Source organism: Marmota monax, unplaced genomic scaffold (assembly GCF_021218885.2).
Source record: "Marmota monax isolate L192 unplaced genomic scaffold, Marmota_monax_Labrador192_F-V1.1 WCK01_AAM20220418_F8-fsc00209, whole genome shotgun sequence".
Taxonomy (NCBI): Eukaryota; Metazoa; Chordata; class Mammalia; order Rodentia; family Sciuridae; genus Marmota; species Marmota monax.
The window spans coordinates 1,731,075-1,744,335 of NW_026694493.1; the positions used below are offsets into that span (position 1 = coordinate 1,731,075).

The following is a 13,261-nucleotide window of genomic DNA, read 5'->3' on the forward strand; positions in this document are numbered from 1 at the left end:
TTCTCAATAAAAGTTGGGAGGAAATAAAAGTTATTGTAGCAATTCTAGAAATCCAATCTCTAGAAGTTCTCAGTGTCAATGAATGGGCAGGTCTTTGACCAACTACTACCTAATGTGCTGTCATTCTGTGAAGCTGCTCAAATCTCTGGATATTTATGTGTGTGTGTGTATATATATATATATTATATATTTATATATGAGAATAGGGATTTATAAAGTTGGCTTACATGATCAGAAATTGCTTAGTCCATAATGGCCATCTATCTGCACACGGAGGTCTGGAGGAGCTCAGCTGCTCAAAGAAGCTGGAGCCTCAGCAAGAGGCACCAAAGATGCAGCCCCAGTCTGAGACTGAAGGCCTGGCAATTGTGGAGAATTGCTGGTCAGAGTCCACCTTGAAGAGTAAAGGATCCTAATACCCTTGCACATTGCTCAAGGCTTTGTGCAGCCATGGTCACACTCAAAAATTGAGCTTGCATTCACCGTTTTGCACCTTTTGTTCCTTGTGGGCTGTCCACATTATGCAGGGTGGATCTCTTTCACATGCCAATCAAATTTGGAAGTCTTTGTTGACATACCAGAAGTTTCTTAGTCCTAGGAATCTCTAAATTCAATGAAGTAGACAGTCCCTCTGAATTTGAAAACAGTTGGAACATGAAGAGAGTAAACACATCAGAAATGGAATTTGTAGTTGGGTTGAAACATCATTTTAGCTGGATGTGGTGGTGCATCCCATGTGAAAAAAGAAACCTACATATTTTGATTTTGAGAAAAGGCACTTGAATTTCACTGTATTTGCTAGGTTTTAATTACTGTCCAGAAAACTGGAAGTTTTAAGTTATATTTGATACCTTTGTTATTTTTGGACTGCCGTAGTACATATAAAAAAGGTTTCTGGACCCTGTTAGGAAACTTAACTATAGAATCTGAGTTTATCATGGATTATTTTGAAAACAGGTTTAAAGAAAAGTAGAATCTTTAGAATGGAGTTGGATGATCAATGAGAAGTTTGATAGCAGAAGCCTACTGCTGCTTCTGCTCATTCTCAAAAGATCTTTGCCCCTATCTTCTGAGACCAAAAACCGAGGAAGGTAGAAGAGGGTTGGAAAGAAAAGTCCTTACTCTTATTGCTCATCAAATTCTTAAGAGATTGATTTTGTTAAGGATCCCATGAGTAACCCCTGGAATTATAACAAACTCATAAAACCATGTGTAAACAAAGACCTTGTATAAACAACACTTATAGAAATGCCTCCAGATGTTCTTTAGGGAGGTGGGTGCACTAAAGAACAACTAGGCCTTTAAAAATACTCTCAGCTGGGTGCATTGCCCCACACCAGTAGTCCTAGCTACTTGGGAGGCTGAAGCAGGAGGATCACAAGTTCAAGGTTATCTTAAGCAACTTAGACTGTCTCAGAAAAAAACAAAAAACTAGGAATGTAGGGCATGTAGTTCAGTGAAGGAGCACCCCAGATTTAAACTGTAAAAGTCAAAGGTTTAAATATTTGTGCCTGAGTGCTCTTTTTAGTATCCTTAAGTCAATATAATTGTTTTGTGATAAAGACCATTTGTTGTTTCTTAAACCCCTATTATGTGATTTTTTCATTTGTTCTTTTTTTCTATTGAGATAATCATGTGATTCTTGTCTTTAAATCTATTGATGTTCAACCCCCTATTTTAAAGGACAAGTGGTTATCTCACAAAGATTTTATGGTCTAGTCTCATTTACAGCTGAGTCTAGCCATTCGATTAGTTTCTAGCTAGAGGATTGAAAGTTGAAATGTGTGCACTTTAGTAGAAAGGTCCTCTCTTCTTGGTTGGAATTTGGACATCGCGGTTTGAGCAACAATCATTGTTTTGGAATGTGGGGTGATTTTTAACAGAAGCCATACAGTGCTAAAACAAGATGGAAGCTTGGACTTGTGACAATATTAAACACCTGTGTATCAGACCTGCACCGAGTACCTCTGCATTTTTTTTTTAAACATGGAACATTTCACAAATGTGCTTGTTATGTGTATGCAGGGAGGCATGATAAATCTCTATATATCATTCCAATTCTACTTTGTTCCACCAAAGCAAGTACATGCTTTTTTTTTTTTTTAAGTTGTAAATGGACACAATCCTTAATTTTTATGTGGTGCTGAGTGAGGCTCCAACCCAGTACCTCACACTTGGGAGGCAAGTGCTCTGCCGCTGAGCCACACCCCCAGCGCATGCACATGCATTTTTTAAACATGAGGGAGAAACATGTTTCTATATTGTTCACTTCTCTCATTTTGGATTTCCTTAACTTGAACCTAATATTATTTCAATATAGTGCCATATTATTGTAAAGATCACTGGGAATTTACTATAAAATTAATTTTATCTACTCTGCCTAGAACACTGAATACTGTTTATTGGACTAGGCACTAAAAAACACTATTTAAAGCCATATTTGTTTCTGAGTTAAATGGTGATTATACCTCATACACTAAAAACTACTAATTTATACACATTTTTATTATTATTTTTGTTTATATGGCGCTGGGGATTGAACTCAGGGCCTTGTGCATGCAAGGCAAGAATTCTACCAACTGAGCTATCTATCTCCAGTCCCTGATTTATACACTTTAAAGAATGATCATATCAATAAAGCTTTTTAAAATGTTAAAATGAATCATTCAATGAAAGCATTTAATTAAATCATCTGAATTTAATTGAAGTACCATTTCTGTGGGACATGAGAATTATTAAACAAATTCTTAAAATATAAAACTTAAATATTTATCCAGATGCTTTAACTGGTGACTATTCTGATATCCCCCTTTAAATTTGCTTCTATCTTATTATTATTCATTTCCAGATTCAGGTTTTGCATCACTTTGGAGAGCATTTTATCATCTTTTTTATCTCCTGAAGCAGCCCCTTTGTTGAGAGTTTGTTCTGCTACAATGAAAAACTGTTCAGTTGGTTGAAGAATGCTTACTCCATAGCCATTGTTGTTGTATATGTGATTATTAGTCATCTTCAATTTGGGCGCTGGCAGAACCTGTTAAATTAATTGAGGAAATTAGTTATTAAATAATTTTAATACAAAGAACATATAAACAAGTTAACCTTATATGTTAACAAGTTACTTTACAATAACAAGTTTTGAACAAGCGTGTTTTCCTCATGTTGATTAATGTAAAAATATTAAATGAAGTCAGTTTATTTTTATCAGCTTTAGATAAAAATCACTGATTGTAATTGGGAATACAGCAATGGCCCGTAAAAGTGACCTCTAGGGCTGGAGTTGTGGCTCAGTGGTAGAGCATTTGCCTAGCATGTGTGAGGCCCTGGGTTCAATTCTCAGCACCACATATAAGTAAATGAATAAAGGTCCATCAACGTCTAAAAAAAATTTTTAAGTGACCCTCTAACAGGTAAAGCATGAAAACAATTTATATTATGAAACAAAATAGGGTAGTATAATATAGCATGACTTGGTGGGAGTGTGGGGAGGGGTCACTACTTAACTGGTGTTCTTTATAGTAATGGCTTCTTTGAAAAGGAACAATTATGTTCAGATATAAATAATAAAGTTGTCAAACATTATTTACAGACCTATGGGAAGAATGTTTCCTATAGGTCTGTAAATAATGGCCAGAACAAGCTTCACAATATCTAGGAGCAAAAAAGAGCCAGTGTAGCTTGAATATAATACAACAGAGGAGGAGTGGCCAGAGAGAAGGCTGGAGAAGGCCAGGGACAGTCTTGTCAGAGTTTATAAACATTTATAAAAGTTTCAGAGCTGGGGTTGTGGCTCAGTGGTAGAGTGCTCGCCTAGTATGCATGAGGCACTGGGTTCAATCCTCAGCATCACATAAATATAAAGATATTGTGTCAACCTAAAACTAAAAACAAAATATTTTTTAAAAGTTTATTAAACATCAGTGTATATATTTAAATCCTCTGAGGATCTTGTTAAACATTGGGATCAGTCTGGGGTACGACAATATTCTGCAGGGTTTTTTTGTTTTTGTTTATTGTACTGGAGATTGAACCCAGGGGTGCTCTACTGCTGAGCTACATCCCCACTCCTTTTTATTTTTTGAGACAGGGTCTTGCTAAGTTTCCGAGGCTGGGCTTACACTTGTGATCCTCCTCAGCCTCCTGAGAAGCTGGGATGCCAGGCATGAACCACCACACCTCGCTCACTATTCTGCAGTTCTAACAAGCTACCAAGTAATGCCAGTGGCTCCCACTTTTGAGTAGCAGGGGGATATATATGGTTCTTAAATTGTGTGTGGACCAGCTGTATTAGCATCACCTGGGAACTTACTAGCACAAACCCTGAGGCTTCACCCCAGAGTTAATCAGAAACTGGGGTGTACTAACATTTAAGAACCATTGAAAATTTGAAAAATACTTAAGAACAGAAAAAATGTTTTAAGATAAATCGGATTTCAAAATTGCTCTAAGGGTGTCCAATGATCATTTGCACCTTCTTTTTCTATTCTTTCTTTCCTTCTTTTTTTCTCTGTGGTGCTGGGGATCACCTGTAGGGTTTCTCACATGCTAGATGAGCATTCTGCCACTGAGGGACGTCCCCAGCCCCTGTACTTTATTTTCAACCAATTAACTGTCTTAGGGTTCAAAATCAAGTTGATGGTGAGGGCAGTAGGGCAGGGAGGTCTACTAGTACAGATTGAGCATGTTTAATCTAAAAATCCAAAATCTGAAGTGTTCTAAAATCCAAGACTTTCTGAGTGCTGAAATGATACCAGTGAATCTCCACACCAAGAAACTTTCATGCACAAAATTATTTAAAATAATGTAAAGAATTACCTTTTGGCTATGCATACAAAGCGTGTGTGTGAAACAAATGAATCTTGTGTTTATATTTGGGTTCTATATCCAATATATAGTATTCATAAATATTTTTAAATTTTAAAAAATCAGAACTCTGAAACACTTGTGGTCCCAATCATTTCAGATAAGGGATACACAACCTGCCCCTGCCTTTATGTAATTTAAAATCTATTTGAGGAAAGAAAATATGCATTCACAAAATAGAATTATAGCGATTTAGGCAAATTTTCATCAACATAAACATTGTTAACTACCTAAATCTAGAGAGACCTAAAAAGATGTTTCCCAGAAAAGAGTGGGAAGGCATTTTGCCTATAAATTATTGCTATTAATATATTCATTGTTTTGCTTTACAAATTTTGAAAGACTTAAAATGTTTAATATATTATTTTCTTAATTTGTTTTACTTTCCAAAATGTGTTATAGATATGCTCAATGAAAAAATCTCAATATTTTCATAAGAGAAAAGCATATCTACTTGCTCATATTCCAGCTTATTTTCTAAGATTTTAAGTTGAAATTATTAAACTAGAGGGCTAAATGTATTTCCCTTCAGCCTCATTAAAACATATTTTATTACTTGTACTATTCTTTTAAGACTAAAGCTAATATTTTATTACTTTTCTAATACTTAAAATTCCTATGACAATTCTACATTAAGAGTTAAGGCAATACCTTCATATTAACTCCACCTAATGTGCTTTTTGAACTGTCACTAGTTCTGAGGTTATTACAGTGATGAATTTCATTCCTTTCCAGAATGGCTATGCTCCCAGGATACAGTTCAACACCAGCACCCTATAAGTAAAATCAAAACAATCATGTACACATAGACAAGGCCTTCTATGAAATTTTCTTTAGACTTGAAAATTGTAATTTATTTTCTAGTGCTGGGGATCAAAACCAAGGCCTTGCACATGCTAGGCGAGTGCTCTGCCACTGAGCAACACCCCCAGCTTGAAATTTTTAATTCTGTATTAGTAATCTAAACACAAGCTACATAAAAACTCATGATAATGCAGACAGCAATTTATTGTGGAGATATTGTTTGTGTGTGGTTCTGGGGATTAAATGCCAAGGCTGACTTGAACGTGCCATCCTCCTACCTCAGCCTCCCCAGAAGCTGGGATTACAGATAGGCATATCCCACCACAACTAAGAGAATGCTTTAAAAATATTGAAAAGTAAATATTTGTGTTGGGGAACAGGCCTAGAAAGAAGGTTGAGTAATATAGTCCATTACCTTACTCTTCTACTCAAATGAATTCTGTAAAAAACAGGCCAAAACCTCGTTAAGCAATTGTCTTACTAGTTACAAAAATTTATTGCTACTATACATCCTTAATAATGCTCTATAGTATATTCCTCATTTTAGTGGAAATTAACAAAAAGTCATCCTAAAAAAAAATTGCTTGTGTTTTCTGTTTATTTTCATCATTTTTCTCAGTTCTCCTATCCTTAATGAACTTTGTGATTTTTATCTCAATATTAAAAGTTTTCTATGTTCCAGTTATTTGTAAATGGTCAGAACTAGTCTGAACACCTTAAAAACAATTTCTTCTAGCTTGTAAGCACTTACTTCTTTTTAAATAAACTATCAAATAATTGACCCATGATCTGTTTCATAAGTGCTGATATCTAATTTAAAAAAAATAATTCTCAAATCACAGATTGACTCTTTACCTTGGACACTTGGGCTATTCACTTTTATGAAGTATGCAGTTGCTCACTTTTGTTAATTTCTACCAGTTTGTAAATTGAGTTATTGTTCCATTCAAAAGAAAAGATAAAGAAATTGTTATCCTTTGTATTGTTAAGATCACTCAAAATTGTTTGCTGTTGTCCTCTAAAGCCTTTCTATAGAGTGGAGTACCTGGGCACCAGTTATTTCACTGTCTGTGATTGTCAGAGCGGCCCCCGTCAGAACGCACACTCCTGTTCCTTCACATTTTAATACACAGTTTTCTAGAGTCATGTGACCAGACTCCACCACCACAATACCATCAACCGTCCCTTGTTGTATCAAAGACAGATGCATTAGTTTCACATTGTCAGCTTTGGACACCACAAAACTGTCATGAGAAGGTTCAGAAGTAATCATAATTTCCTCTCGCTTTCCAACTCCTGATACATAGGGACAAAAATATAATTAAATCAGTAATCTAAAACTTTAAAGACCTTTAATCATTCAGTAATACTTGTTATTCCTTTCATGTATTTTAACAAGATAGACTACTCAGTTGTTAACTAAGTAGATATTTAACTAGAATGTAATCTTTTTTTCCTAATTTTGATGCTGTGATGGGAAAATCTGGGCTTATAATCAATTTAAATGTACCTGTAATATTTATTCAACATACTAATTCCACAAATAGTTCCCTAAATTTTATAATCAGCAGTCATGTACAAATGTCTAGAATATAAAATATATGTTTATAGACATTATATATTTTTATATAAATAAATAAGTAAATAAATAAATACATGTACACCTTAACTTTGGTTTCAAATAGTAATTAATTACCATCATATAAGACTGACTCTTAAATTAGCTTACTCTAATATAATCATACCAATAATTGTGCTCTAGAATAGTTAAAACAATTATCTCAATTTAGTATCAAGAAGACTACAGATGTCTTAAATTACATTCATGATCCTTACTACCCACATAGTTAGCTAACACTACTGATGACACTCATGGAAATATAGTGAAATTTTTGCTTCATTTTTTTAAATGAAAGGTGGAGTTTAAGTCAACTTTCTTTTCTTTTGGCTGGACAACGGGAACACCTTACTTCAAAATTAAAAGGGCAGCCAGGCCTCATGGCTCACACCTGTAATCCAGCAGATTGGGAAGCAGAGGCAGGAGAATTGCAAGTTCAAAACCAGCCTCAGCCTGAGACCCTAAGCAATTTAGCAAGACCCTGTCTCAAAATAAAACATAAAATGGGCTGTGGATATTGATTAGTGGGTAAGCACCCCTAGGTTCAATATCCTCGGCATCAAAAAATAAAAGGGCAGAACTAAAGTTACTGAACATGTTGAGAACGTAAAAGAAATTTAGTAAATCCTGTTTTTTCTGTTTGTTTTTCCTCTCGTGAATTGCCTTTTTGAGAAAATGCTAAGTATATTTTAGAATAACCTTCCGTTTAGGTTTTCTTCACATCACTAAGAGATGCGAAGTGGAGATGGATAAGAAAAAGATAGTTTTTGGTTTAAAAAGATATACACACACACACAGGAAATGTGATGGACGTTCAGGTGCAGTGGTGCATACCTGTGGTCACAGTTGTTTGGGAGGCTGAGGTGGGAGAATTAGCTCAAGAGTTCAAGACTAACCCGGGCAACAGAGTGAGACCTTCTCTCAGAGACAAAGAGAGATGGAAAGGTGGGGAAGGAAGCCAGGTGTGGTGGTACACACTTGTATGTAATCCCATGGGCTTGGGAGGTTGAGCTAAGAGGATTGCCAATTTCAAAGCTAGCCTTAGCAATTTGGTGAGGCCCTGAGCAATTTAGTGAGACCCTGTCTCAAAAATTTAAAAAATAGGGCTGGGGCTATAACCCAGTAGCAGAGCAGTTGCCTCGTATGTGTGAGGCTCTGGGTTGGATCCTCGGCACCACAAAAAAATAAAGGCATGCTGTGCATCTACAACTACAAAAGAAATCTAAAAAGTAAAAATAAAAATAAATTTTAAAAAGGGCTGGGGAGGGGCTGGGATTGTGGCTCAGCGGTAGAGCGCTCGCCTAGAACCGGCGGGACCCAGGTTCGATCCTCAGCACCACATAAAAATAAAGGCATTGTGTTGCGTCCATCTACACCTAAAAAATAAATATTAAAAAAACAAGGGCTGGGGATATGGCTCCATGGTAAAACACCTTGGGTTAAATCCCTAGTAACAAAACATCAAAAACAAAAATAAAAGGAGAATCTAATGAACAGATCTTAACTGTAAAAAGCACTAAAGGAATTTTTTAAAATATTTATTTTTTAGTTATAGTGGACACAATACCTTTATTTATTTTTATGTGGTGCTGAGGATGGAACCCAGGGCCTCACACATGCTAGGTGAGCACTCTACCGCTGAGCCACAACCCCAGCCCTAAAGGGATTTTTGTAAAATATAAATTCATGTAATTTCTAATAATTGCATTAAACATGCTTATCTGTTTATATACAGGACAAGTTATACTGGACAATTTATCTAGCATATATTGCTGTAAAAAACTGCAAAGGGCAGCCTGCTAACCCTTTATAATGATGTCATCAGTCAATAAAGCAAGATTTGCAGCATGATATTCCCCTGGAAAAATAACTACTGTATCTCCACTGTAACAACTATCCAAAGCCAAATCCAAATCATCATGCTGTTGGAGAAGTGTGTCTGAAGACAAGTCCTTTACCTAAAAAGAAGAAAAGGAGTGTACCTTCAGCAATAGGGTTAACTGAAACATGTCATTTTAATCAGATACTTATTGGACATGTGCTTTTCCCTAAACACTTACCTATATAGTATTTATTCAGATGATCATTCCATTTATCAATTAAGGGAATGATGAAATAAAATTTTCTTTTGACCACTAACACTTTTATGGATCTTAAGTATTGGGGTATGAGACACATACCAGAAGTTACATTTTGAACATGACATAGTACCTCCTAAACCTTACAACAATTCTTTGAGCTTAGTATATCCCTGCTATAACAACAAGGAATTTGAAGCTCAGTGAGATGAAGGGAATTGCCCAAGGACACAAGCTTAGAAGTGGTGAGGCCAAGCTTCAGCCCCAGATACTAACACCAGATCTCATTCTCTTTTCTATGTTCTACCTCATTTTCTTTAACTCAAACTGATCCTCCAATTTGGGTAATTCAACAAAATTTTATAAATAAAAGTTTCTAGAGCTAAATACAAAAATGTACGAAAAATTTGCTTTGGGAATAGAAAAGCAGGAAGGAAAGAACTTCATTATTAGTCATAAAGACCTAATGAACTTTAAATAATATTTGAGGGCTGAGGGTGTGGTTCATTGGGAGTAGAGTGCTCTGCCTCATATGCAAGAGGCCCTCGTTCAATCCCCAGCACCACAAAAAATAAGTAAATAAATAAGTTGGAAAGCAAAAATATATTCTGAAATAAATGCCTGTCAACATTTTGTTTTTCAGTATAATAAAAATGGTACTTTTTATAAAAAATAAACAGAAAATAAAAGCATAATAGAAAGGAAAAAATAAATTGCAAATTTTTATGTAAAAAAACCTGTTTATATAGATATTCCCTTCTAATATTTTTCCATTTATACATTATTTATGTATGAATACATCAGATCATTTATTATATTTAGTTTTGAGTCTGACTTTTTAATTGCATTATATCACATTTCCTCACGTCTTTAAATATTTTTTCAAAGCCTAGTTTTAGTGGTTGCATAATAAAATGTCATAATTTATATTACAATTTCTCTTATTTATATGGCTTATGATTTTTACAACAAAGAGTTCTAATACATATCTCCAGTTACTTCTTCAGGATAAATTTCTAGGCAGAATTACTGAACCCAAAGCTATAAACATTTTTCCAGGCTTTGTAGCACATGCCTGTAATCCCAGTTACTGGGGAGGCTGAGGCAGAAGGAGTCACAAGTTAAAGACCAGCGTGACAAATTAGTGAGATCTTGTCTCAAAATAAAAAATAAAAAGGGGGCTGGGTTGTGGCTCAGTGGTGGAGCACACGCCTGCATGTACTGCAGCAGGCCCGGCAGCTCACTGCCAGTGTCTTCTGTCCGGGTTCTTGTCTCTTGTGAATTTGAAAAACAATATCCACAGACAATGATGAGTGACTGTACAAGGAGTATTTATTCATGTGTGGATATAAACAGAACTCCCAGAGAGCGAGAGGGCCCTGGAGGGGCTGCTGGGTGTACTAACAGCTCAACATAATTTCTATCAAAATTCCAACAGCCTGTTTTGAAGAAATGGAAAGCTCATCTTTAAATTAAAGGGACCCTGAAGAGCTAAAATCATACTGCAAAAGAAGAGGAGAGTAGAAGACTCACACTTCTGATTTCAAATCTTAATACTAAGCTATAGAAATCAAACGGTGTGGTATTGGCACAAGATAAACATGTAGACCAATGGGATTGTTCTGGAAGTCCAGAAATAAACCCATCCAACTATGGCAAATTGATTTTCAACAAGACAGTCTACACCATTCAGTGAGGGAAAGAACAGTCTCATTAACAAATGGTATTAGGACAAATGAATATCTACATACAAAGAATGAAGTTGGACATTGACCTCACACTAAATACAAAAATTAACTCAAAATGCATTGATAACCTAATAACATAAGAGCTAAAACCATAAAACTGTTGGACGAAAACATGAGGATGAATTTTCATGACCTCGAATTTGGTAATGGATTCTTAGGCATGACACCGAGAACAAAAGAAACAAAAGAAAAAAAAATTGATAAATTGGACTTCTCAAAATTAAGAACTTTTGTGCATCTAAGGACAATATTAAGAAAATAAAAAGTCTATGGAGTGGGAGAAAATATTTGCAAAATATACACACAGTAAGAGTCTAGTTTCCAGGATTTACAAAGAACTCTTATAATCAAGAAGAAACAGATACAGAACCCAATTAAAACATGGACTTGTGACCTGAAAAGTCATTTCTGCAAAGAAGATACACAAATGACCATCAAACACATGAAAAAAACGCTCAAAATCACTATTCATTATGGAAATGAAAATCAAACCAAACTGAGATGCCACTTTGTACCCACCAGGATGACTATAACAAAAACAAGTTACTAGCCAATGTGGTGAGACCAGAGAAATTGGAACCCTCATACATTGTAGAAGACAATGTAAAATGGCTTGGTGGCTGTGCAAACCATTTAGTGGTTCTTCGGTTAGTTCAATGTAGAATCACCATATGATCTGATAATTCTACTCTCACGATGCACTCAAAAGAATTGAAAATAGATGGTGAAACAATCACTTGTTTGTCCGTGGATGTTCTTACCAGCCCATCACAATGCTCAAAAAGTGGAAACATGAGCTGGGGATGAAGCTCAGTGGTAGCACACTTGCCCAGCAAGTGCCCTGACGTCCATCCCCAGCACTGGGAATTAAAAAAAGAAAAGGTATAACAACTCAAATATCCATCACCCCATGAGTGGAATAACAAAATGAAGCAAGTACAGGCAACGGGACACTATGACGTGTGATACAAGCATGCTGAGTGAAAGCAGCCAGTTGTAAAGGGCCAGGTATTGTGTGAGTTCGTTTAAATGAAATCCAGGAGAGCTAGAGCTAAACCTGTAGAGACAGCAGATGGGTGGTTGTCAGGGCTGGGGGACAGGGCAAAGTATGGAGTTTCATTTTGAGGTGATAAAAATGTTTGGTAACAATAGAGCAGCACAACATTGTGAAAGTACTAAATATCATTGAGTTCTTCACTTTAAAATGGTTCAATTTCACCTTAATTTTTTTAGGAAAAAAAAGGGGAGGGGCTGGAGATATAGCTCAGTTGGTAAAGTGCTTGCCATGCATGCCCAAGGCCCTGGGTTCAATCCCCAGCAGCACCACTACCACCACCAAAAAAAAAAAAAAAAAAAAGGAGTGGGGAAAGTGAAGGAGTAATCAACAATACATTTGAGGAGGCAGGTGGCAACAGAGTCCATGGTACAGATGGAAGAGAATTGATTAAATTCTTTGTGCCTGGCATATTTTCCAACATAGTTACCACCTTTTGGAGCAATTCATGAAAAATCTGACAGCAATGATGACTACATTATTGGATCAAGAATGACAAATGACAATGATAATAGGAGCTGACAGTTATGTGCAGGGCATTTTGTTAAAAGATTCATATAAATGATTTCACTTCAGTCTAACACCTTGTGGGACAGATTTCATTATTCCCTTTTACAAGATCAGGAAATGAGAAACCATGTAATTAATTTCATACAAATATTAAGAAGCAAAATGGTGAACCAAACCCAGGTTGTTGTGATTTCAAAGCCTCTGGCCTTCACTACCACACTGTGTGTCTCCAGACTAAAAGAAGGAACACCATTGCAATGGGGACAGCACTGTTCTTCCTAGACCCAGGAGAATGCTCAAGTTCAACTTCAGTTCATGCGCTGGAACAAGTAGCAGACATTTGCTGAGCGCTTACCACGTGCTAAGCATTACTGACAAATTACTCATTTGACCTTCACAACAATTCTATGAATATGGAACATAATTACTATTACCCCATTTTACAGGAGAGAAATTGAAGACCGATTAAATAACTTGTTGAAAATCACATATGTAAAAGGGGCAAAACCAGGGATCCAGGCAGTTTGGGCTTTAGACTTGTGCTCTTAACCCATTTAGTACAGAATTTTTTCCTCTCTCTCTTTAA

At 35.9% G+C, this 13,261-nt stretch overlaps 1 protein-coding gene across 1 annotated transcript in view; it reads right to left on the bottom strand.

Moving 5' to 3' along the window:
* Positions 1–2,719: 2,719 nt before the first annotated feature.
* Shcbp1l (SHC binding and spindle associated 1 like) overlaps positions 2,720–13,261 on the bottom strand; it is a 34,824-nt gene continuing 24,282 nt past the window's right edge. The window contains exons 8-11 of the mRNA XM_046419571.2: positions 9,090–9,243; positions 6,713–6,963; positions 5,515–5,637; positions 2,720–3,034 (exon numbers count right to left, since the gene is read on the bottom strand). Of these exons, the coding sequence (XP_046275527.1) occupies positions 2,783–3,034; positions 5,515–5,637; positions 6,713–6,963; positions 9,090–9,243 (780 nt within the window). The 3' untranslated portion in view covers positions 2,720–2,782. The remainder of the gene's footprint in view (positions 3,035–5,514; positions 5,638–6,712; positions 6,964–9,089; positions 9,244–13,261) is intronic.